The 24,189-nt window shown below is 42.1% G+C and overlaps 1 protein-coding gene across 1 annotated transcript in view; it reads right to left on the bottom strand.

The window, feature by feature from the left end:
• Positions 1-24,189, bottom strand: part of LOC134314264 (serine/threonine-protein kinase 32C-like) — a 151,318-nt gene that overhangs the window by 57,414 nt on the left and 69,715 nt on the right. The window contains exon 3 of the mRNA XM_062994823.1: positions 5,797-5,948. Within this exon, the coding sequence (XP_062850893.1) occupies positions 5,797-5,948 (152 nt within the window). The remainder of the gene's footprint in view (positions 1-5,796; positions 5,949-24,189) is intronic.

Raw genomic sequence — 24,189 nt, 5'->3', positions numbered from 1 at the left:
AATAGAACAGCAAAAAGTGGCTGTTTTTGCTGCCCAAACATGCATAATGATGGGGATTTGCTAAATTTCGTTCAATTACTACCAATATTTTGTTCTTTTCAGATTTTCTCTTTTTCGGGAGCTCATTTAGAAAAAAAGTGGGTGCAAGACGGGTTGTCAGGATGCAGTATAAAAGCCTTGTATATTGTTAGAACATCTTCTGCTGGTAAATTAAAGTGGTACAGGCATAGTGACAGATTGAAAACAGTACATTCTGAAGGCAGGCACACAGTAGCAGGCACGATTGTAGAAGCATCTATATAGAACATTATATATCCGTGCTATCTCTGGAAAGTAGCTGCCATGGGCAATTACCTCCAGCTACGCTGCTCGTGTCAGGAACTGATCCTGCTCAGTGTCGAGAGATATAAACGCAGCACAAAACAGCTCCCACAAGCACGCAGCCCTGCAGCTACACAACAAAGCTAGTAGGATTATTACACTTAAAATAAATTATTCCAAAATACATCCCGTGTTAGCTGGGATGGCGGAAACAAGCAGCCTGGCGAGGCTACATATATAAAATTTTCATAAATAATATATGTAACATACAGTGTATCACAAAAGTGAGTACACCCCTCACATTTCTGCAGATATTTAAGTATATCTTTTCATGGGACAACACTGACAAAATGACACTTTGACACAATGAAAAGTAGTCTGTGTGCAGCTTATATAACAGTGTAAATTTATTCTTCCCTCAAAATAACTCAATATACAGCCATTAATGTCTAAACCACCAGCAACAAAAGTGAGTACACCCCTTAGTGAAAGTTCCTGAAGTGTCAATAATTTGTGTGGCCACCATTATTTCCCAGACCTGCCTTAACTCTCCTGAGCATGGAGTTTACCAGAGCTTCACAGGTTGCCACTGGAATGCTTTTCCACTCCTCCATGACGACATCACGGAGCTGGCGGATATTCGAGACTTTGCACTCCTCCACCTTCCGCTTGAGGATGCCCCAAAGATGTTCTATTGGGTTTAGGTCTGGAGACATGCTTGGCCAGTCCATCACCTTTACCCTCAGCCTCTTCAATAAAGCAGTGGTCGTCTTAGAGGTGTGTTTGGGGTCATTATCATGCTGGAACACTGCCCTGCGACCCAGTTTCCGGAGGCAGGGGATCATGCTCTGCTTCAGTATTTCACAGTACATATTGGAGTTCATGTGTCCCTCAATGAAATGTAACTCCCCAACACCTGCTGCACTCATGCAGCCCCAGACCATGGCATTCCCACCACCATGCTTGACTGTAGGCATGACACACTTATCTTTGTACTCCTCACCTGATTGCCGCCACACATGCTTGAGACCATCTGAACCAAACAAATTAATCTTGGTCTCATCAGACCATAGGACATGGTTCCAGTAATCCATGTCCTTTGTTGACATGTCTTCAGCAAACTGTTTGTGGGCTTTCTTGTGTAGAGACTTCAGAAGAGGCTTCCTTCTGGGGTGACAGCCATGCAGACCAATTTGATGTAGTGTGCGGCGTATGGTCTGAGCACTGACAGGCTGACCCCCCACCTTTTCAATCTCTGCAGCAATGCTGACAGCACTCCTGCGCCTATCTTTCAAAGACAGCAGTTGGATGTGACGCTGAGCACGTGCACTCAGCTTCTTTGGACGACCAACGCGAGGTCTGTTCTGAGTGGACCCTGCTCTTTTAAAACGCTGGATGATCTTGGCCACTGTGCTGCAGCTCAGTTTCAGGGTGTTGGCAATCTTCTTGTAGCCTTGGCCATCTTCATGTAGCGCAACAATTCGTCTTTTAAGATCCTCAGAGAGTTCTTTGCCATGAGGTGCCATGTTGGAACTTTCAGTGACCACTATGAGAGAGTGTGAGAGCTGTACTACTAAATTGAACACACCTGCTCCCTATGCACACCTGAGACCTAGTAACACTAACAAATCACATGACATTTTTGAGGGAAAATGACAAGCAGTGCTCAATTTGGACATTTAGGGGTGTAGTCTCTTAGGGGTGTACTCACTTTTGTTGCCGGTGGTTTAGACATTAATGGCTGTATATTGAGTTATTTTGAGGGAAGAATAAATTTACACTGTTATATAAGCTGCACACAGACTACTTTTCATTGTGTCAAAGTGTCATTTTGTCAGTGTTGTCCCATGAAAAGATATACTTAAATATCTGCAGAAATGTGAGGGGTGTACTCACTTTTGTGATACACTGTATATGTCAAAAATGTAGATTTCTATATAATATATATTGGCGCTATATACTGTATATATATATATCTATATATATATATCTATAAATATATAGACTGATCAGCCATAACATTAAAACCACCTCCTTGTTTCTACCATATAGAAGCACTTTGTAGTTCTACAATCACTGACTGTAGTCTATCTGTTTATCTACATACTTTGTTACCCTGCTTTCACCCTGTTCTTCAATGGTCAGGACCCCCACAGGACCACCACAGAGCAGGTATTATTTGGGTGGTGGATCATTCTCAGCACTGCAGTGACACTGACATGGTGGTGGTGTGTTAGTGTGTGTTGTGCTGGTATGAGTGGATCAGACACAGCAGCGCTGCCATGTCCACTCACTGTCCACTCTATTAGACACTCCTACCTAGTTGGTCCACCTTGTAGATGTAAAGTCAGAGACGATCACTCATCTATTGCTGCTGTTTGAGTTGATCATCTTCTAGACCTTCATCAGTGGTCACAGGACGCTGCCCACGGGGCGCTGTTGGCTGGATATATTTTTGGTTGGTGGACTATTCTCAGTCCAGCAGTGACAGTGAGGTGTTTGAAAACTCCATCAGCATTGCTGTGTCTTATTCACTCATACCAGCACAACACACACTAACACACCACCACCATGTCAGTGTCAGTGCAGTGCTGAAAATGATCCACCACCCAAATAATACCTACTCTGTGGTGGTCCTGTGGGGGTCCTGACCATTGAAGAATAGCATGAAAGAGGGCTAACAAAGCATGCAGAGAAACAGATGGACTACAGTCAGTAATTGTAGAACTACTATATGGTAAGTGGAGCTGATAAAAAGGACAGTGAGTGTAGAAACAAGGAGGTGGTTTTAATGTTATGGCTGATCAATGTATATAGAACATTATACATCCGTGCTATCTCTGGAAAGTAGCTGCCATGGGCAATTACCTCCAGCTACGCTGCTCATGTCGAGATGAAAACGAACAGCTCCCACAAGCACGCAGCCCTGCAGCTACACAACAAAGCTAGTAAGATTATTACACTTAAAATAAATTATTTTGAAGGCGTCGGTATTCCCGTGTTAGCCAGGATGGCAGAAACAAGCAGCCTGGTGAGTTCTCTGAAACTTATCTTTAACTTATATTTTAACCGAAACATCTGTAGGTTGAGCAGGAGGTGGCCGTGTGGTCGGCGATGCAGCTAATGCCAACGCTTTTTCTCACGAAGTCGCTGATAGGAAGGACAGGTGGACGTTTGATTTCGGAGAAGCCCGTCCGTCTGCTGGGTACGGCCGCACGCCAACGCTGGCGGCTCTTCCGTGCCAATCAACCCACTTGGTGCATATGGTTAGTGAAAACAGGGCAGCGTTTGACACAGACGAGGGGGAAATGATAGAAATGAGCAATGCTCAAACAAACATGCAGCAGCAGATGGAAAGTTCCCCAGAGCTGTGAGATTTATTACAGAGGGATTAGGGTGGGTGGATGTTACAATATTCAGGAAACTTTTGAGCACGGCAGGTGTTTGTGTATGTGTGTGTGTGTGTGTGTGATATTCAGTAGGGTGAAATAATGAGCTTGCTGGAGTTTTATTCTCTAGGTTCTCTTGTCAGAACAGTTGATATCAGTGGACCGTATTCATAAAGCATATAAAAACAAAAGCCTTTCATTAGAGCTTTAACATTAATGTGCTCTGGATTAACATTTTTAGAAGAATAAGACCTTGCAAAAATGAGAAGTCTAGTGTGTATTTCTCCTCTATGGTGAAGTCGTTTCATAATGCATACAAAACAGGCACTAAAAAGATTAATTTAATCATTTATGCTAATAAATCAAAAACTCTGCAACATTTTGCATATTTGGATTTGGATTCTTCCTCTGTCATTAAATGACTACATTTATATTTACATTTTTAGCATTTAGCAGATGCTTGAATCCAAAGCGACTTACAGTACTGTGATAGTATATATAGTCTAAGCAATTGAAGGTTAAGGGCTTTGCTCTAAGGCCCAACAGTGGCAACCTGGCAGTGGTGGGGCTTGAACCAGTGACCTTTCGATTACTAGTCCAGTACCCTAACCGATAGGCTGCAACTGCCCTACGACTACCTCAGAGTTCTATGTACTGAACCCCTATCATCTGTATTGGGATGGGTCGCACCTCACCACTGAAGAGCCAGGTATAGCCCGAATGTAACGGGGTGGGTTGCACCTCACCACTGAGGAGCCAGGTATAGCCCGAATGTAACGGGGTGGGTTGCACCTCACCACTGAGGAGCCAGGTATAGCCCGAATGTAACGGGGTGGGTTGCACCTCACCACTGAGGAGCCAGGTATAGTCCTGGACCCGCAATATACAGAAATGAACCTAATATGCAGAATGCTTAACCAAGGTAGAACAATAATGTGACAAAAAGGCCACAAACAAAAAAAATCAATGGAAAAATATATAGCCAAAACAATAGAAACAAACAAAGTAACAAATGAAAGGCACAAAACATTCGCAGCCCCTGAAGGAGAAAGCAGATCGAAAAAGGAATAGCACAGAAATAAAAAGTGTTATATAATATATGACAAGCCGGAAAGCCGGGACAGCCACTTTACTGATTGGCGAAGCAGACGCCCATCTTGCTCTCGATTGTGTGGCCCACTCCGGAAAGGCCTCTGGAGCCAACTCAATCAATGACAGCCGAAAAGCCGGCCGAGTTCCCAGAAATAAAAAAAGAGTGCCAGCATTACGGTTTCACAAAAAAACAACAGGTGCCAACAGAGACGCCAGCAAAACATGATAACAACAATAACATTTAGATTTTCCTGTGTTGAGAAAAGATATTTACTCAAATTTAACTATAAATAAAGTTTTTAATCTATTGTAAAAAAAAAAAAAAACCACTACATAACTATGTCATTGATTGAAATGCTCAAAGAGTCGGTGCCCAAAAAATTTGGTCCTAACAGGATTTGTGATGGACTGGCAACCTGTCCGGGGTGTTTCCTGCCTTTCACCCAGCGAATCAAAACCAACCGCAACCCTGACCAGGATAAAGCAGTGGTCAAACAGGCAATCCAAGGATCTTTCCCTGTGGTCAGTGTTGCATGTTCAGTTTGCAGTGCATACACATCAAACGCTTTAACATGGTCAGAGTCTTGGCAGGTCTAGGGTGCAGGGCAGGACTACCCTGGATGCCAGCCAATCCACCACAGGTCTTTAGCCAACCCTCTACTCTCAGACATGGCTAATCATGTCTGTGCAGACACTGGTCGATAGCACCGATGAGAGTTAAACCCGAATCTCAGCAATCTACTGTCCACTGTTCTGTCCATAGAACCAGACTGATTTATGATACGTGAGTTATATAATTACTGTAACAACAAAACAAGCAATTAAACAATTATACACAAGCAAGAGAAATCAGTATGACTGACAAGACATATAGATATAACGACGCATGCCATCAAACACTTCGGAAAACCAGTTGTGCATGCATTATTTCTGTATCACAGCCATCACGCATGCATGCTACACCAAAAAAGGTGAAAAAACAGTGGATAGTCACCAGAGGTTGACTAAAAAAACATGTTCAATGTCCTGTAGGATCTCTAGCTCTCTAAAGACGTTTCGGACCTCATCTCGTTCTATGCACTGCTGTTTGTTCATGTACTTCATGGCATACATCTTCTCCGTGTCCCGCTTCTGCACGATACACACCTGAGGAGGACAGAACACACACACATATGTATGTTTTATTTTTTATTAAGATTTTTAACGATGTTCTACATCTTGGTTACATTCATGACAGGACAGGTGGCCATCGATTACACAAGAGTCATCAGTTCAATGTTAAACAGAAACCAGGACCTTCTTGCTGTACGGGGACGGTGCTACCCACCGAGCCACTGTGCTGCCCCACATATATGTATAAAGTGACACAAGAGTCCACACATGCAGATAACTCTGAAATATTATCAAACTGTACTACTTTCTTCTGTTCTACTGGATATTTGCATGCAGCTTAAATTCGAGAGTGATTTCATAATCAGCCTCGCAGAGTTGCCAAATGGGTCTTTAGAAAACTGTTAGAGCAGAAAACTGTGAAACCATCTGAGAGTCATGTTATGCAATTTCTGCCAATCTGGGACATAACCCAGCCACAGCGATTGTGGATCTTTGAATCTTAATCTACAAAGTTTTGTAACCAATAATTCATTCATTTATTTATTCATTCATTCATTTATTCACTGTCTGTTTCACCACGCTGTCACACTCCCCTCTGACAAACCTGCCACTGATTACTTTCTTTTCACCTGCCAGGGACAGGGTGGTATCAAGTGTGGAAAGCCACACACCTGTGACACACGACTTGACCGGTCAGCAAAGACTGCAATTGCTCCAGTGATGAGAAATTGCCCCACCCCTTATAGATACACAGACTATCATGTGTTTGTGTAAGCGTCTGGCTGGCTGATATCATAGCCGAGATTCAAACTGTATTTATAAAGGTTTATCATCAAAGTTAATAGCTGTAAATCACGCTAGCACACCAGAGCTGACATCTCAAACTCGTGAGTTCAAATCTCAGCTCTGCTACCACCAGGCTGGGCACCTATATAAAAAGTGATCGGCTCAGTTGGATGTCATAGGGGATTCCTCATAACTGATGCAATTATGAACTCCGCTGGCTGATTGATGGTGCCTGCACAGAGACGAGGAATAATGGAGATCAGTGCGTGACTCTCCATATGCGAGACTGAGCCCCATATGAACTTGCCTTGTGAAAATTGGGGAAAAAAAATTAATTATTAAATAAGAAATTGTTTAGTGTGTTCTTAATGCAAAGTCTTTATCTTTGCAATGACAAACAATGGAATGCTCTATAAATATCTGTACATACAGACTAAAATGCCATCGTGTCCACTCACTATATTAATCCCACACCTTACCAACACTTCCCGGATTATGCTGTGCTGCTACCCATAGCATTGCCCAAAAAAGTCCAAAAAATGCATGAGGCATCACAGTGTTTTTCCAAAAATATTTAGCTAATTATGTGCTACTGGAGCAATTTTTGTTACTACAGGCCTTTCTCAGATTATGCATACAGTGTATCACAAAAGTGAGTACACCCCTCACATTTCTGCAGATATTTAAGTATATCTTTTCATGGGACAACACTGACAAAATGACACTTTGACACAATGAAAAGTAGTCTGTGTGCAGCTTATATAACAGTGTAAATTTATTCTTCCCTCAAAATAACTCAATATACAGCCATTAATGTCTAAACAGCCGGCAACAAAAGTGAGTACACCCCTAAGAGACTACACCCCTAAATGTCCAAATTGAGCACTGTTTGTCATTTTCCCTCCAAAATGTCATGTGATTTGTTAGTGTTACTAGGTCTCAGGTGTGCATAGGGAGCAGGTGTGTTCAATTTAGTAGTACAGCTCTCAAACTCTCTCATACTGGTCACTGAAAGTTCCAACATGGCACCTCATGGCAAAAAACTCTCTGAGGATCTTAAGAGACGAATTGTTGTGCTACATGAAGATGGCCAAGGCTACAAGAAGATTGCCAACACCCTGAAACTGAGCTGCAGCACAGTGGCCAAGATCATCCAGCGTTTTAAAAGAGCAGGGTCCACTCAAAACAGACCTCGCGTTGGTTGTCCAAAGAAGCTGAGGGCACGTGCTCAGCGTCACATCCAACTGCTGTCTTTGAAAGATAGGCGCAGGAGTGCTGTCAGCATTGCTGCAGAGATTGAAAAGGTGGGGGGTCAGCCTGTCAGTGCTCAGACCATACGCCGCACACTACATCAAATTGGTCTGCATGGCTGTCACCCCAGAAGGAAGCCTCTTCTGAAGTCTCTACACAAAAAAGCCCGCAAACAGTTTGCTGAAGACATGTCAACAAAGGACATGGATTACTGGAACCATGTCCTATGGTCTGATGAGACCAAGATTAATTTATTTGGTTCAGATGGTCTCAAGCATGTGTGGCGGCAATCAGGTGAGGAGTACAAAGATAAGTGTGTCATGCCTACAGTCAAGCATGGTGGTGGGAATGCCATGGTCTGGGGCTGCATGAGTGCAGCAGGTGTTGGGGAGTTACATTTCATTGAGGGACACATGAACTCCAATATGTACTGTGAAATACTGAAGCAGAGCATGATCCCCTCCCTCCGGAAACTGGGTCGCAGGGCAGTGTTCCAGCATGATAATGACCCCAAACACACCTCTAAGACGACCACTGCTTTATTGAAGAGGCTGAGGGTAAAGGTGATGGACTGGCCAAGCATGTCTCCAGACCTAAACCCAATAGAACATCTTTGGGGCATCCTCAAGCGGAAGGTGGAGGAGCGCAAAGTCTCGAATATCCGCCAGCTCCGTGATGTCGTCATGGAGGAGTGGAAAAGCATTCCAGTGGCAACCTGTGAAGCTCTGGTAAACTCCATGCCCAGGAGAGTTAAGGCAGTTCTGGGAAATAATGGTGGCCACACAAAATATTGACACTTCAGGAACTTTCACTAAGGGGTGTACTCACTTTTGTTGCCGGTGGTTTAGACATTAATGGCTGTATATTGAGTTATTTTGAGGGAAGAATAAATTTACACTGTTATATAAGCTGCACACAGACTACTTTTCATTGTGTCAAAGTGTCATTTTGTCAGTGTTGTCCCATGAAAAGATATACTTAAATATCTGCAGAAATGTGAGGGGTGTACTCACTTTTGTGATACACTGTATATGTACATGTGGGTTGCCAAGTTATGCAGGCACTGAACCCAATCAGCTTTTCCTCCATAGAGAATTTGTAAGCACCTGCTGTCCAGTATGTGAATGGCACATGGTGAGGTTTTAACTTCTCCACCGATCAGCCACAACATTACAACTACTGACAAGTGACGTGAATAATACTGATAACTGGAATGGAATATATTACACAGTAAGAGAACAGTCCGTTTTTGTAGCTGATAGGGGGGAAATGGGTAGACATACAGTTCTGAGCAAATCTGACCAGGGCAGAATTGTGATGGCTTGACAACAGGGTCAGAGCAATCTCTAAAACAGCAAAAAAGCAGGTCTTATACCCAGCATGCAGTCGTGTGACCATTTAGAGTGCCTACGCTGAACCCCGTCTACTGCTAAAAATGCTTACAATGGACATGTGAGTGTCAGAACAGAACATGAAGTGATGAAGGAAGATAGCCTGGTGTAAAGGATCACATTTTCTTTTATATCCTGTGGACAGCCAGGTGTGTGTGTGGCTTACTTGGTAAGAAATGGCACTAGGATGTACTAGGAAAATAAGCAAAGCTAGGTAGACTAATGCTCTTGACAATGTTTTGCTGGGAAACCTCGGGTTCTGGCATTCACATGAATGTTACTTTGACACAGACCTCAAAAGGTCTCCTCAAAATATCCCAGATCTCAATCATTTGTGGTAAGTTCTAGACAAACAAGTTCGATTTTTGGAGATCTGGCAACTCACCGGACTTAAAGGATCTGCTTTGAACTTAATGGTGCTAGATACGTTTATGTTTTAAAATGAGCTGTTTAAAGTAACACAACCACAGCTTTCTGTGGCTGGCACACATGGTGCTGGGTAAAAATAAAGAGGATAAATGAGAGATATAAACACAGTTTCAAAAATGTTGGGACGGCAATGCTTAAAAAAGACGTTTTAATCCCATGACGATGTAAATCTGCTTTATTGTAAAATGTATCAGTTGTTGTGTTATTTATAAAGCAGCCTTGAGACAATCAATTGTTAAATGCACTATACAATTAAGTTTGAATTGAACAAACACACACACACACACACACACACACACACACACACACACGCACAATCTAATCTAGCAGATAAATCCCCCCTGTGGCCTGTCTGTCTAAGTTGAAAAGCGCAATTGTGTAGAAGATCAGATCATTGTGCAGGAAACAGAACACTGAGCATGCTCAGTACGCAGGACAGTGTATTTTTAGTACAGTTTAGTTCATATACAATCCAATGATTGAATTTTGCAGAACATACAATATACTGCGCAATGTTAAAATAATGTAAAAAATACATATTATGAAGCACACTACAGTGAACTAAACCACCTGATGCCACATGGAATAGTGACATTTCTTGGTCTATTATTTTGTGCAAATCACTCTAATTTAATACCATTTGCTTTTGAAATAGTATGTCCAACAAGCTCATAGTCAGGTGTCTGATTACTTTTTTGCCATAGAGTGTATATTAAATGTTGGGCTGATGGTAGTTACACATAGTACATATGTTAAATGTAGCTGATAAGGTCATAAAGACCTATAATGTATAGACCTATCAAACCCCTTTGTGTATAGGGCTACGTAATCGCAGACCAGTTAAAGTGTCCACGCTAACTCTTATTCACCATCAAACACACCTACAACTGGTATGCAGGCATCATAACCTATAATGAATATCAGAGGTCAATATTATTTTTCTCAAGACTGTGTAGAACAATACACCTCACGACCTACAGAAGCTGAAGGAACTGTTGGTCCTAGTACCAGACCCCATAGGATAGATATGAGATGAATATCGGACGAATCTGAATTTGTGTGGAATAACCATTAATTCCACTCTGAAAGAGTCCACATGTATCTGTGTTTAGCTGGATTTTGCTCCTGTTTCACTTTTAAACTTGTGTTTTAGCTCGGGGTGCTGAGAAAAGGTGAGAATCACCTTTTCCAAGAGAGTCTAAAACGCCTATTGTTAAAAAAGCTTAACATGGTTTAATGTATTAAAAGAACGACACAGGAACATTAAACATCTCTTAATTATTACTGCTCTTAAGTTCTTTCCACTAATGAAATTCCTCATTGTTGTAATAAGTCACGTTAAGTGTTGTTCGTACTGCCTGAGTCGCTTGTATCAAACAGTTTGCCTCACTGGAGGCGCTTTAAAAAGGTAAGGGGCAAACTGGGTCACAGTTCAATCAGGTAAACTTTTAGCGCTGCGGCAAGTGCTAAAAGCACAAGCCCAGATGTCTTGTGGATTCCAGGTCTCAGCTGGTCAAGAACTGTTTTGACAGCATGTTAGCAGGTGGGGTGATGTTTTGGCTCATCAGTGTATATTTTGGAGTAATTCCAAATGTAGACAACGTGGGCAGAGGGGCAAGAAAACATTGGCAGCTTCTTTGCATCATGTTGCTGGTGAAATATAAATGCAAATGTACACAGGAGCTTCACATAATTCTAATAAATAATTAATAAGCTTTAAAGAAAATAAACTCAAGGTGTAATTTATCCAACCTGAGAAGAAAAAGAAAAAGAAAGAGGAAAATAAAAAGAGAGGGAGGCTTGCCAGAGATACAGGGTGGATGTGATTGGTGGTGATGGTTGGTGTCTCTTCATTAAGGTCAGGCAGATGGCCTCTACTCTCATTAGATCAGGAGTGACAGCAGGAAATCTATTACTACCTCAAAACCAAAGCAGCTAATTGCTCGTTTCCTTTTCTAATCCAGCAGCAACAGAGCGGTAAATTCAGCACCAAGTAGCACGTTTTCTTCCTCTCAAACCCACTCAGTTTGTTTTTGTATCTGTGTTTGTCCTCTATTCTGTTTCCTCAAGTACCAGTTTTTCTCTCTCTGTCCTAATTCACCAGCTCTCCTACCAACTGCTCTGTCTTTGCTTCTCGTCCTTCTTCTTCTCTTACATTTACATTTTCTGCATTTAGCAGACGCTCTTATCCAGAGCGACTTACAGAAGTGCTTCCATAGTAAACATTTCATTTCTCAAGTTTTAGTAAACAACAGTCAAAGAACACAAATCTGCTGAAACCTGTTAGAACCAAAGTGTGTTTTTTTTTGTTTTTTTTGTTTGGAAATGGAAAAGAAATGTTAGTAAATAAGTACAAATCAGCTTAAGTGATTGGTAAAGTGGTGGGTTTTTAATAGTTTTTTAAAGACAGCAAGAGACTCAGATGTTCGGACAGACAGAGGAAGTTCGTTCCACCACTTGGGTGCTAGAACAGAGAAGAGCCTTGATGCTTGTCTTCCTTTAGTCCTGGGTGGAGGCTCAAGTCGAGCGAGACTAGTGGCTCTGAGGTTGTGTGGTACAGAGCGGGGTTTGATTAGACCGCGAAGGTAGCTTGGGGCTGGTCCATTTTTGGCTTTGTAGGTGAGCATCAGTGTTTTAAACTGAATGCGTGCGGCTACAGGAAGCCAGTGAAGAGAACGCAGCAGTGGGGTGATGTGGCAGTGTTTAGGTTGGCTAAAAACCAGACAGGCAGCTGCATTTTGAATGAGCTGCAAGGGTTTAATAGTGGACATGGGAGCTCCTATAGTTATCATCTGGTGTTTATACATTTTACATTTACACTTTCAGCATTTAGCAGACGCTTTTATCCAAAGTGACTTACAGTACTGTGACAGTAAGCAATTGAGGGTTAAGGGCCTTGCTCAAGGGCCCAACAGTGGCAACCTGGCAGTGGTGGGGCTTGAACCAGCGACCTTTGGATTACTAGTCCAGTACCTTAACCACTAGGTCACAACTGCCCTTTTACATGAGAGTTTCTGTGAGACGTCTTGATCTCTAAATCAGATAAAATCTTCTGTTACCAGTTCTGTGATCATTACATTTTATGTCATTAACCTGTCACAAATCCAGCCTCTGTGTGCTCCCAGACCTCAAGTGCACACGCCACGCCCACCTCTCCAGGAGAACATAGCTGTGTCCGAAATCGCATACTTCCATACTGAACAGTACACGAAAGCAGTACGCGAGAGCGGTTAGTATGTCTGAATACGTAGTATACATTAAAGAGTACGCGAGTAGGCCGCTCAGGTGGCGCAGCGGTAAAAACACACGCTGGAACCACAGCTGGGATCTCGAATACATCGTATCGAATCTCAGCTCTGCCTACCGGCTAAGGCTGAGCGGCCTGAACAACGATTGGCCTGTTGTTCAGATATGGGCGGGGCTAAGCCGGATGGGGTCTCTCTCCCATGACTGGTGCAATTACGACCTCTGCTGGCTGATTGATGACGCCTGCACAGAGATGAGAAAAGAGTGCGCTCTGGGAGAGTCTCTCTGTACACAAAGCTGAGCTGCACTGCACTCGTCAAAGTGCAGGTGATAAAATGCATACGGCATGCTGCCCACGTGTCAGAGGCGGCGTGGGTTAGCTTTGTTCTCCTCAATCAGAGCAGGGATCGGCATTGGTGGAGAGGAAGCATGATGCAATCGGGCAATTGGAAGGGCTAAAAAGGGAGAAACGGGGAAAATGCTTAAAGAAAATATATTTAAAAAAAAATTAATGCACACTTGCGGTCCGCTAATGTATCCCATAATTCAACAGGAGCTGATAGATGGTGGAAAGCAGAGAGTCGGCTGTTTACAAGTGTAAGTAAGACAAAAATGTTATGATTGCGTCACATGATGTTGGTAAGATGGCGGACGTAGTACATCTGAAGCCGCATACTTGCGCACTGAAAAAGCTTGCTGCTTTACTAGCTGAGCAGTGTATACTTCCTCGAATCTAGAACGTACTGTTTAAGTATGCGATTTTGGACGCAGCCAATTTTTTTTGGAATGTTTGTTTTCAGTGACAAGCCAATGCCCCCTCATCATGATTGGTCCACTTTCAATTATCCACAGCTGCACCTTGGTTTGTTTCTAGCTCATGGTCTTTTGGTTTGGTTTGACTTTGGGTATCTTGCTGATGTAGATCTGTTTGCTCAACAAATCAATCTTTTATATGATAGGAGAAAACTTGCATCCCTAGAACCATGTAGTTTGAATAATATGACTTATTATGCAGAAGAATTTCCCAAATCAACACATTGTGCCAATATTGAGCAAACCGTGGGTCAAATGCTTAATGTACTTTTATCCAGCAGACAGAAAATCTACAGAATTGTTATATACCTTTATAATTACTGCATTTTTAGTGTGCTGTATTGCATAATTTGCACATACATTCCAATTTAAGATCCAGCTTATACTTTTAACTGGTCTCATTTCATCTGCCTTTTCGCCAACAACCCATTATCGTCCACCTAAAGAGGGTTATATTGCAGAGTCCAGAGATATTTAGCCTCAGATTATTACATTTCATATTTCCAGGCATTTTCCGTCCTTGTGCACAGGAAGGCTGCAGTCCACCGGGAGGGAGGGAGTGCAATCAGGCACCACGCTCCTGACGAGACCCACTTTCCTACTGTTGCAGTCCGGAGAGCTTAAAATTGGCCTGGTATCAGCGATCATCACTGTTCCTGATGATTACAGGTCTGAGATCTGCACTGAGCTGTGATTATACTGGACCAGGACTCTTCAGGAACCGATGCACTTAGAAACAGGAGAAGGGCCGCGGTGTGTACTGATAGTTTTAGTTCAACTATTACGTTTCATTTTTAATACAATTCAAAATAGCTATAATCTTCTTAAATGTGTTTCTTTGTTTGGTTTAGCTTACGAATAGCACTACAGATAAAATGACTTTATTATTCAATCATTTACTATCAAACTGGGTCAGCAGTAAAATGTGGGTCAAAATAATCATTTGTTGTTCAATGTGTCGACACCCTTCCTAATGATTAAGTTTAAGTGATTTAGCCTCACAGAGATAGAGATACTGTTTGACAAGACAACACTCCAGTGGCCTGCACATAGCCCTGACCTCCACCATACTTTATTCATTCATGGTCTGTTTTACAACCGCTTTACCCTGGTCAAGGTTGCGGTGGGTAAAATTTACAGGGTAAAAGGTAGGAAACACCCTGGACAGAATGGCACTCCATTAAAGGGCAACACAAACACACACACACACACATATACACACATAATCACAGCTAGGGGCAATTTTTTATCCCCAGTTAATCTAACTGCACATCTTTGGACTGTGGGAGGAAACCGGCACACCCACAGGAAAACCATGCAGACACGGGGAGAACATACAAACACCACACAGAAAGGACCCGTGCTGTGAGGTTAAAGTGTTACCCACCAAGCCACTGTGCCTTAAATTAGAACTTTGAGGGATTCTCATCAAACTTTAGTACCACACCTCAAATTCTTGAATCATTCTGAAAATGATTCATGTATAACTGATACATCTCAGTAATCGAACTGCCATGTTTCGCTTTATCAGGATTTTCTGGCGAGATTAATACGTTTGATCAGGGATTTTAGATTCGGCTTTGAGATTCGGGAAGATTGATCTCCATCGGGACGTTTGGAGGTGACAGATAAACAACATCTATCTATCATGCACGCTGGTGTTGGATCTACATTAATCTAGCACGCACTAGCAGCAAGCAGCAGGCTGTAAAATGAATTAAAATGATTCACAATTTGAGCCCCTGCTCGCCCCGGCAGTGATTTAGCAATCTCTCAGGCAATTCACCGCAGACAACTCCTCAGGATCCACATCATTCGTCCTCCCCCCGAAACACCAATAAACACACTGCTCATGAGTCCCAACACAGGCTTTACAAAGGATGGATAACTTGGCTCTGCAAAGTGATCTCATCATCCATTTCTAGAAGAAATAAAGACTCATGATGCCTGAGGAAAGATGTTAGAAGCTGGGTTGCACTGCTGGGCTGAAAAATGGTCAAACAGAGAAATTTGTCAGCTGCTTTTAGTATAATTGTGGTGGTTTGGCGCTTGAAGATGCAATAAACTGTTTCTTTTATAAATTGCGTAATCTAAAAAGCTTTTTCTGTAGTAAACAGTGGCTGTAGTGATAAGCAAAGTATAAAGGAATATTTTTAAAAGTTAAAAGCAACACTACTGATTAGCTGCCACTGCTGGGCTCCTGAGCGAGGCCCTTAACCCTCATTTACTTGCACTGTATTCATTCAAAGTTGTAAGTCGCTTTAGAAAAGTGTCTGCTAAATGCCCTAAATTTGGTAAATATGGGCGCTCAGGTGGCGCAGTGTGATAAGTCGCTAGCACACCAGCACAGAGATTCTGAACTCCCAGGTTCGAGTCTCGACTCTGCTACCGGTCGGTTGGGCGCCGTAGGAAATGACTGGCTTAAACAGAGGGGTGGGGCTGTGTAAGGATCCTGGCTGCCCAGCCTGCACAGTGGTGGGAGAGTGCTGGGGTCGGGCGTGGCTCTCCATGCTCAAAGCCAGCCTCACACGCAAGTCCACCGAGGTGTGGGTGTAACGTAAGGGCTCAGTAGACTGCGCACACATCGGAGGGGGTGTGTCAGTCCAGTCACCCCCTCCTTGGGCACCACTAGGGGTCCCCTGCAGCAGATTGACTCCAGTAAATTGGTTGGAAAAGGTAAACATAGGGAAGGTTTTTTGATCAAATTTGATGAGACTGTTTACTTCTGAAGTTGGGCCCCTGAGCAAGACCCTTAACCCTGTATTGCTCAAACTGTATTAGACGTCATTTTAAGTCTCTTGGGATAAAAGCATCCGCTAAACACCACAAATGTAAATGTAAATATAAAATGCAGCTAGCACTGACTTAAAAAAGAAATTTACTTCTGACATAAATACAAAATAAAAGTATTTAATAAATGATTAGTTATTTAATAAAATTATGAATTTAATAATTTTTTTCTTTCTATTTTTGTCAGTGAAATAATATTCAAGAAAATTCACAAATCATCAAATTGCATTTTACAAAACGTCCCAACTTTTATGGAAATGTGGTTTGTAAATTATCTTCAATTTGTAGCCACATCAGCCTTTCACACTCGAAAACTTTTATTTCTCTTGATTTTATTTCTCTTGACTATTTTTTCCTCTTTTTCTCCAATTTTCTCTCCTAATCTAGTCGTATCCAATTACCCTGATTGTGTTACACTTCACCTCTACCGATACAACCCTTCACTGCTGACTGAGGAGCTTCACAACTGACACACGCCCCCTCCGACACGTGAGCAGTACCGACTGCCTCTTTTCACCTGTATGAAGCGAGTTAATATGTGGATCAGCCTTGTGCACGGAAAGCCACACCCTGATCAGCATTATTCCCCAACTCTGTGCAGGCACCATCAATCAGCCAGTAGATTATTTGCACCAGTTATGAGGAAACCTGGTCCGGCTCATCCCATCCCTGAACAACAGCCAATCGTTGTTCATGTGGCCACCCAGCCCAGCCGGATGGCAGAGCTGAGATTCGATACGATGTATTCGAGATCCCAGCTCTGGTGTGCTAACGTATTTTACGGCTGTGCCAGCTGAGCTGCCAAAAACTCAGTTTTAATGAGCATGGTTTAGAAATGGAATGTCATTTTCTATTTAACAAATTGTTCATTTAGTTTTAGTAAGTGCTTCATCCTGACTAGGTTCACACTGGGTCTGGATCCTACCCAGAAACACTTGCTGTGAAATACATGGCAGCCTGCATAAAGTGTATTCACATCTTCCACTTATTCACCTGTGCCAAATCAGAAGCAATTTATAGCAGCCAACCCACCTTCTAACATATTCTTGGAGGTGGGATTAAACTTGAGTATCCTGTAAAACAAACTAAACTCCTCACAGACAGTGACCAGAGGTGAGAATAAAATCCAGGTCCCAATGACTCTGGTTCTGTGCGACCACACTACTTGCTAGTCTACTGTGCTAAGCTAATGTTTCATGACATTCTCCATGGGTCTGTTCGATAACCTAGGGAGCTGCCTTGCTGTCTTACTGTCTACATAGACACTACTATCTACATAGACTGTCTACATAGACTACTGGCTATCTAAGTAGAGAGGATTCTAATAAGACATCGACTTATAAGTCAGGTTATTCGAACACACTACTTAGACAGCGATTACATCAGTTTTCACTTACTAAGCTAACACAGTTAGCATCATGCCATTCAAATCAATGGGATGAGGTGGCACAATGTGCTAGCATGTCAACTAACGTCTCCCTCCGTGTACCGAAAACGGTTAAACTGTCCCTGACAAGCCCGAATGCTCCCTTGTTCTCCACTCAAAATACTGTTGAAATTTTAAGATACCTAAGTAGGGAGCATATTAAGGCATCTAGGATTTCGAACAGCCTACTTCTTGGGAGAGCGCATAGGATGATGTAAAATGCTGTCTATGTAGAGAGCTCATTAGGTTTTCGAACACACCTCATATTTCTAAGTAACAGTAAGAATTAGACAAAAGCCACCAGCACACAAAAATTAAAATCTAGCAAAAATAAAAACAGCCACCAGCGCATCTTTAATTTGTTTTTAGTGAACGCTGTTTGAGCAGTTGGAACAGCCTTAAAGGATATTTTGTTTGTTTAGGCTAATTCTTACTGCATGGATATGTTAATGATCTAGTTTCATTACTTAGGAATCTTCCTATAAGAAGCAGATGGATGCAGTATAAGCATCATCTCAAGATTAAATTAATCAAGCAAGAAGAACGAATTAATTCCCTGCAAATGGTCCAAAATGCCAATGAATATAGCATCGTTTAAGTTAAGCTCCTGCTGGCTTTATTTCACAGTAAAACATTTTATAATCACCTGCTTTCAGCCCTAATCACAGATTAAACAGGACAGTAAAAGGCCAACCGTTTCAAAACAGCCTTTGTGTTGCTGCTGTGCTGTTTGGACTGACTGAACTTGTCAGTCACATTCGCTCCTGGGTGGCTAGTGATAGCACTCCAGTCCAAAAAACCGTATGTGTGAGACACAGGGACCATACAGACACGACAATACCTGTAATCTGAAGCATCCAGCTCCACACACACCTGCTTATCTTTCCAGAAAGAATGCCAGGCAAACCTGTTAACCCGGGCCAATCAATCCACCACGCCTTCGGTATAGCAGAGTATGAGGCTATTCTGCACGCTAAATGATGGATTTATAGCCGGCACCCATCTGGCAGCTGAAGATGAAGGATGTAAACATCATAACAAGACGTTCCCGAGGGAATCCATTTCCAATCAGCAAAGAGTAAGTACATTTATTTATGCTGATTTCTTTGCTGAGTGACAGCACAGAGTCAGTGCATTCAATGCTATTATGAGTGATCATGCAGAACAAATAACAGCCAATGAATATATTAGTCAATGCTAGGGATGTAACGATACACTCTACCCACGATGTGATGCAATTCATGATACTGGGTTCACGATTTTTTCCAGATTTTTTAAACAAAATGAAATTGAAGACAAATTATGACAAAGTTTCCTTTTATTATTTCTCTTTAAAAAATAAAATACTGTATTTGTGCTTATCTTCATTATATAAATAAATGAATAATACAAATAAAGAAAGTATCCTCACATAAATAAATTTGGCTGGAAAATTCCAAACCTGGCAACCCTGTAGTGAAGTCAACCAGGTGAGGTGAATAGCGCCAGTGCCCTCTGCTGTTTAAAGTGAATATTGATTCATTATACATGTAAACCGATTTAAATCGTTACACGTGAATCGATTTTTAACTGTCTTGTGGTGCATCATTACATCCCTAGTCAATGCAGAAAAGAACTCACACTTTCCAGCTTTTTAAACCCATGCCATATAATTTCTTATATACATAGTAAAATATAATGCCTGATAAAATGTTTGGAGATGCCTTTTTCCTTTTAATGGATTTATCAATTTCAAATAAAATAACTGTATTACCAAATAACCATAACATTCCATAAACACTATTTTTTTATTTACCCCTTTTTCTCCCACTTTAGCGCATCCAATTTCTACCCGTCAATCATCCTCTCACTAATGCTGGTCCCTGCTCCTGATTGGGGAGGACGAGGCTGCTCCACGCCCCCTCCGACACGTGCACAGCAATCGAACATCTTATCACCTGCACATGACGAGTGCAGTGCGATACAGCGCTGTGCACGGAGGGCCACACCCTCTGCCGCACTCCTTCCCCATCTCTGTGCAGGCGCCACCAACCAGCCAGCAAAGGTCGTAATCGCACTAGTCTGAGAGAGAGTCCCCATCCGGCTTAGTCCCGCCCCTTATCTGAACAACAGGCCAATCGTTGTTCATGTAGCCACTCAGCCTCAGCCAGCAGGCAGAGCCGAGATTCGATACGATGTATTCGAGATCTCAGCTCTGGTGAACAGTGTGTGTTTTACCGCTGCGCCACCTGAGCGGCTGACTTTTCACTCTTATTTTGCCTCTGGCCAGACTTTTTTGAGTGTCTTATAGGCAACAAATTCTTAATGTTTATATTTACTATGGTGACCATATGTCCTCTTTATCCCGGACATGTCCTCTTTATCCCGGACATGTCCTCTTTTTCTAGAGCTAATCAAAAATAAATTAAAACTCAAATTTACCACAAGATTGTTGGGCATCCCATTTTAAAATCATGGACATTATAATGCTCTTGGCGCCCTCTTTCTACTTATAAAACTCTAAACTTTAAAGGCTTTCCACAAAAAGTGTGCCTGTCAAATTTGGGTCGAATAAGCATTTGTGAGGTCAGGCAGTGATGGTACGAGAGTAGGCCTGGCTCTACTTGAATTCCATGTTTGTTTAATCAGGTCGAGGCTCTGTGCAGGCCAGTGGGGTTTCTCCACGGGTGGGCACAGTCATGCTGGAAGAGGAAAGCACATTCCACAAACTGTTGCCACAATATTTAAAAGATATAATTATTTTATATCATTGATTTTATACCCAAGTCAGAAATGGACATGGCTAAAACATCTGAACTTAATCAGAGGTGGTATAAACATACTTTTAACACAGAGTGTTAACTTACTACTACAATAACTACAATAACTTTAAATAATAAAATTAAGTTCAGGCTGGCATGATGGTGTCTCATAGCAAGAAAGGCCTGGGTTCAATTCCCTGGCTAGGTGGCCAGATTCCTTTGTTTGTTGAGTTCGCCCGTTCCTCCGGATGCTCCGGTTTTGTCCCACGAGTCCAAAGACATGCAGTCAGGTCAACTGGGGCTACTAAAATTACCCTGTGTGTGTCCTGTAATAAACTGGCAACCCGTCCATGTTGTTTTCTGCCTTTCACGTTATGAATCAGACTCATTATGACACTGACCAGGATAAATCGGTGATAAAACTATAAATAAATGAATGAACCCCCGAACCACCCCATCACTACAGTGCATGCCAGAGATCACTGTATTATTTTCTGGTCCTGGTTTAAATGGAGTTTTTAGCTTGTTATAGGCAGCTTTCATCTGTCAAAACAGCTTAAATCCTGTCAGCTTCTCAAACACGGTTATAATGGAACCATTAATATTTAACACACCACAGTGGAGCTGCTTATAGCGTATGCTGTAAGATGTGCGCACACAAACACACACAAACACAAACACACAGAGTGTGTGAGAGAAAGAGAGAGAGAAACAAATGTAAATCTATTTCATGGTTGACATTTTGAACAGGGGTGTGTCAGTTTTCTATATTCTTACTAGCAGTCCAGATCACAGCACTGTCTTCTCTACACTAAAGAAGCGAGTTCAATACAGCGGTACCGTGTAACTCAACTTGAAATCCTTGTGCACTCCATAGAAAATAACTACACCAGCACAAAAGCTATCGTTCTGCTTCTCATGTGAATGCACCTTTACTGAACTTGCTAAGGAATACAGTATTCCAAGAATACCAAGTGTTTTTTTTATATTATATTTGTGTTATTGTTAGTGTGTATGTGTCAAAACAACCCCATTATTTTACAGCCTAAAATACAAGCAGTTCCTCAGGACCACGGAACACATTAACAGGTTTCCTATACATCCTAATGGCAAAAAAATACCTTGAAACTTAACATCTTTATATATACAGTATATATATATTCTCCCTTTTTAGTGCGACCAATTGCCCGATTGCGTCATGCTTCCTCTCCACCAATGCCGATCCCCGCTCCGATTGAGGAGAACGAAGCTAACCCACGCCCCCTCAGATGGTGGGCAGCATGCCGTATGCATCTTATCACCTGCACTTTGACGAGTGCAGTGCAGCTCAGCATTGTGTACGGAGGGAAACACCCTGAGAACACTCTTTTCTCATCTCTGTGCAGGCGCCATCAATCAGCCAGCAGAGGTCGTAATTGCACCAGTCATGGGAGAGAGACTCCATCTGGCTTAGTCCCGCCCATATCTGAACAACAGGCCAATCGTTGTTCATGTGGCCACTCAGCCTTAGCCGGTAGGCAGAGCTGAGATTCGATCTGATGTATTCGAGATCCCAGCTCTGGTTCCAGAGTGTGTTTTTAAGGATGCAAAGGATTTTATAACACAGATGGTGGCTAATTTAGATGTGATCAAATCTGGTTTAACCCAAAAAGTTCATCATCTCTTTTTTTCCTCTTCTTCTTTCGACTGCTGGCCACAGTGGATCAATCGTCTCCATTTTGCCCTGTCCTGAACATCCTCCTCCTCACAGTATCCATGAACCTCCTCCTTAGCCTTCCTCTCCTCCTGCCTGGCGGCTCCATTCTCAACACCCTTCTCCTCATAGAACTCCCATCCCTGCTCTGCACATGCCCAAACCGTCACTATCTCGCCACCCTTTGTCCATATAATAACCTTGTTCCTAATCTTGTCCGTCCTTGTCACTCCCAGTGAGAATTGCAGCATGTTTATCTCTGCCACCTCCAGCTCCCTCTCCTGTCTTTTTGTCACTGCTGCTGCCTCCAATCCATACAACAAACGAAGCACAAGAATATCTGCAAAGTGCAGAAATAATATAATACTTTAGAGACTTGGGACTATTATGGCTGTCACCAAAACACCAGCAAATTGATTTTGCATGGCTAAATTTAGTGGCCAAAGTTAATTTGTAGGTGCACAACACACTCCGAAATTATGATTTAAAAAATAATTATAATAACACATTGCCCGAACCATTTAAATTATGGTTAAGACCTCAATCTTGACTCAGCCTTGCTCTTATTTGGACTCCTGAATGAGACTCCTTGAGGTTTGGTTTTGAGTAAATGTTGGGTATTAACTGTTTATTGCAAATGCTAACACAAATGCTATGAGCTAAGACATACAGGTTCACAAATACAGTTTAAACTAGGGGGTTTTTAACCACCATTATGAATTTAGCATTTAGTATAAATTTAGTATTTAGTATCTGGTATTACTGAATAAATGTATATTGATTGCTTTGTTCAGTATAGTTTCCCAGCTGCTGTTTCTATTTATTTGGTATGGCACTTGGTATTTGTCTTCCTGTTGCCTGTGCCATTTTTGTTGTTGTTTAATCATAGCCTTATTGGTTTGTTAATTAGCTGATTTGATTAATTTGTATCCTTACTAATGCTGGAACTGGGCATTTTACACAAAAAGTGTGGCTAAAACTTATCTACTCTGGAATTAAAATAGTATTTTTGGCCACACCAGAGTAGAATATATTAAAATGAATATGAAAATTGCATTGCTATTCTCTAATTCTTTAATGTCATCACTCTTCAGCAGCACAGCCCTACACATGCACAAATACTAATGACCCCAAGCGTGGCAGTTACCAGATGTACTTTCATCTGATGCTACAAAGTGTGGCGTTCATGGTTATGAATGAGTGGCCCGCAGTGTTTGGAGGCTCTGATGGCTGTTTTAAGCCAGGCTCTATCCCCTCGGTTCCGCTATACTTAGCAGTACTATTCATTCCTGTCACAATGTGCTTCTTGTGGGACGACCCGGTTCGGTGAAATAAAACAAGTGTGTCAGATTAAATTTAGTAGAGTCAGAAAGAGAAAGAATTGCTTTCTGGGTCAAGGAACTGCTGAGTTTGTGCAGCAACGGCATCTGTGAGCCATAAAGAAACCAAGCATGTGATACTGGAATATGGAATATGACTCGAAATACTGCTGTCCAGTTACATCTGCTGCTTATTAGTTTAACATTCTTGACCAAAATTGTGTGGACACAGAATTGGTTACCTCAGTCGTGTTTTTAGCTGCTATAGACTTTAACATCTTGGACATTTTGACTAACCGATTGCTAACTGAATTGCTGTAGGATTGCTAAAACTGCCTCATTGTGCAAATGAACCAGTAAACGTGAGGCACTTGAATGTTACATGAATG

The sequence above is a fragment of the Trichomycterus rosablanca genome, chromosome 5, assembly GCF_030014385.1.
Source record: "Trichomycterus rosablanca isolate fTriRos1 chromosome 5, fTriRos1.hap1, whole genome shotgun sequence".
Lineage (NCBI taxonomy): Eukaryota > Metazoa > Chordata > Actinopteri > Siluriformes > Trichomycteridae > Trichomycterus > Trichomycterus rosablanca.
The sequence above is the reverse complement of the archived record's forward strand: the minus strand, read 5'-3'. Positions and strand labels throughout refer to the sequence as shown.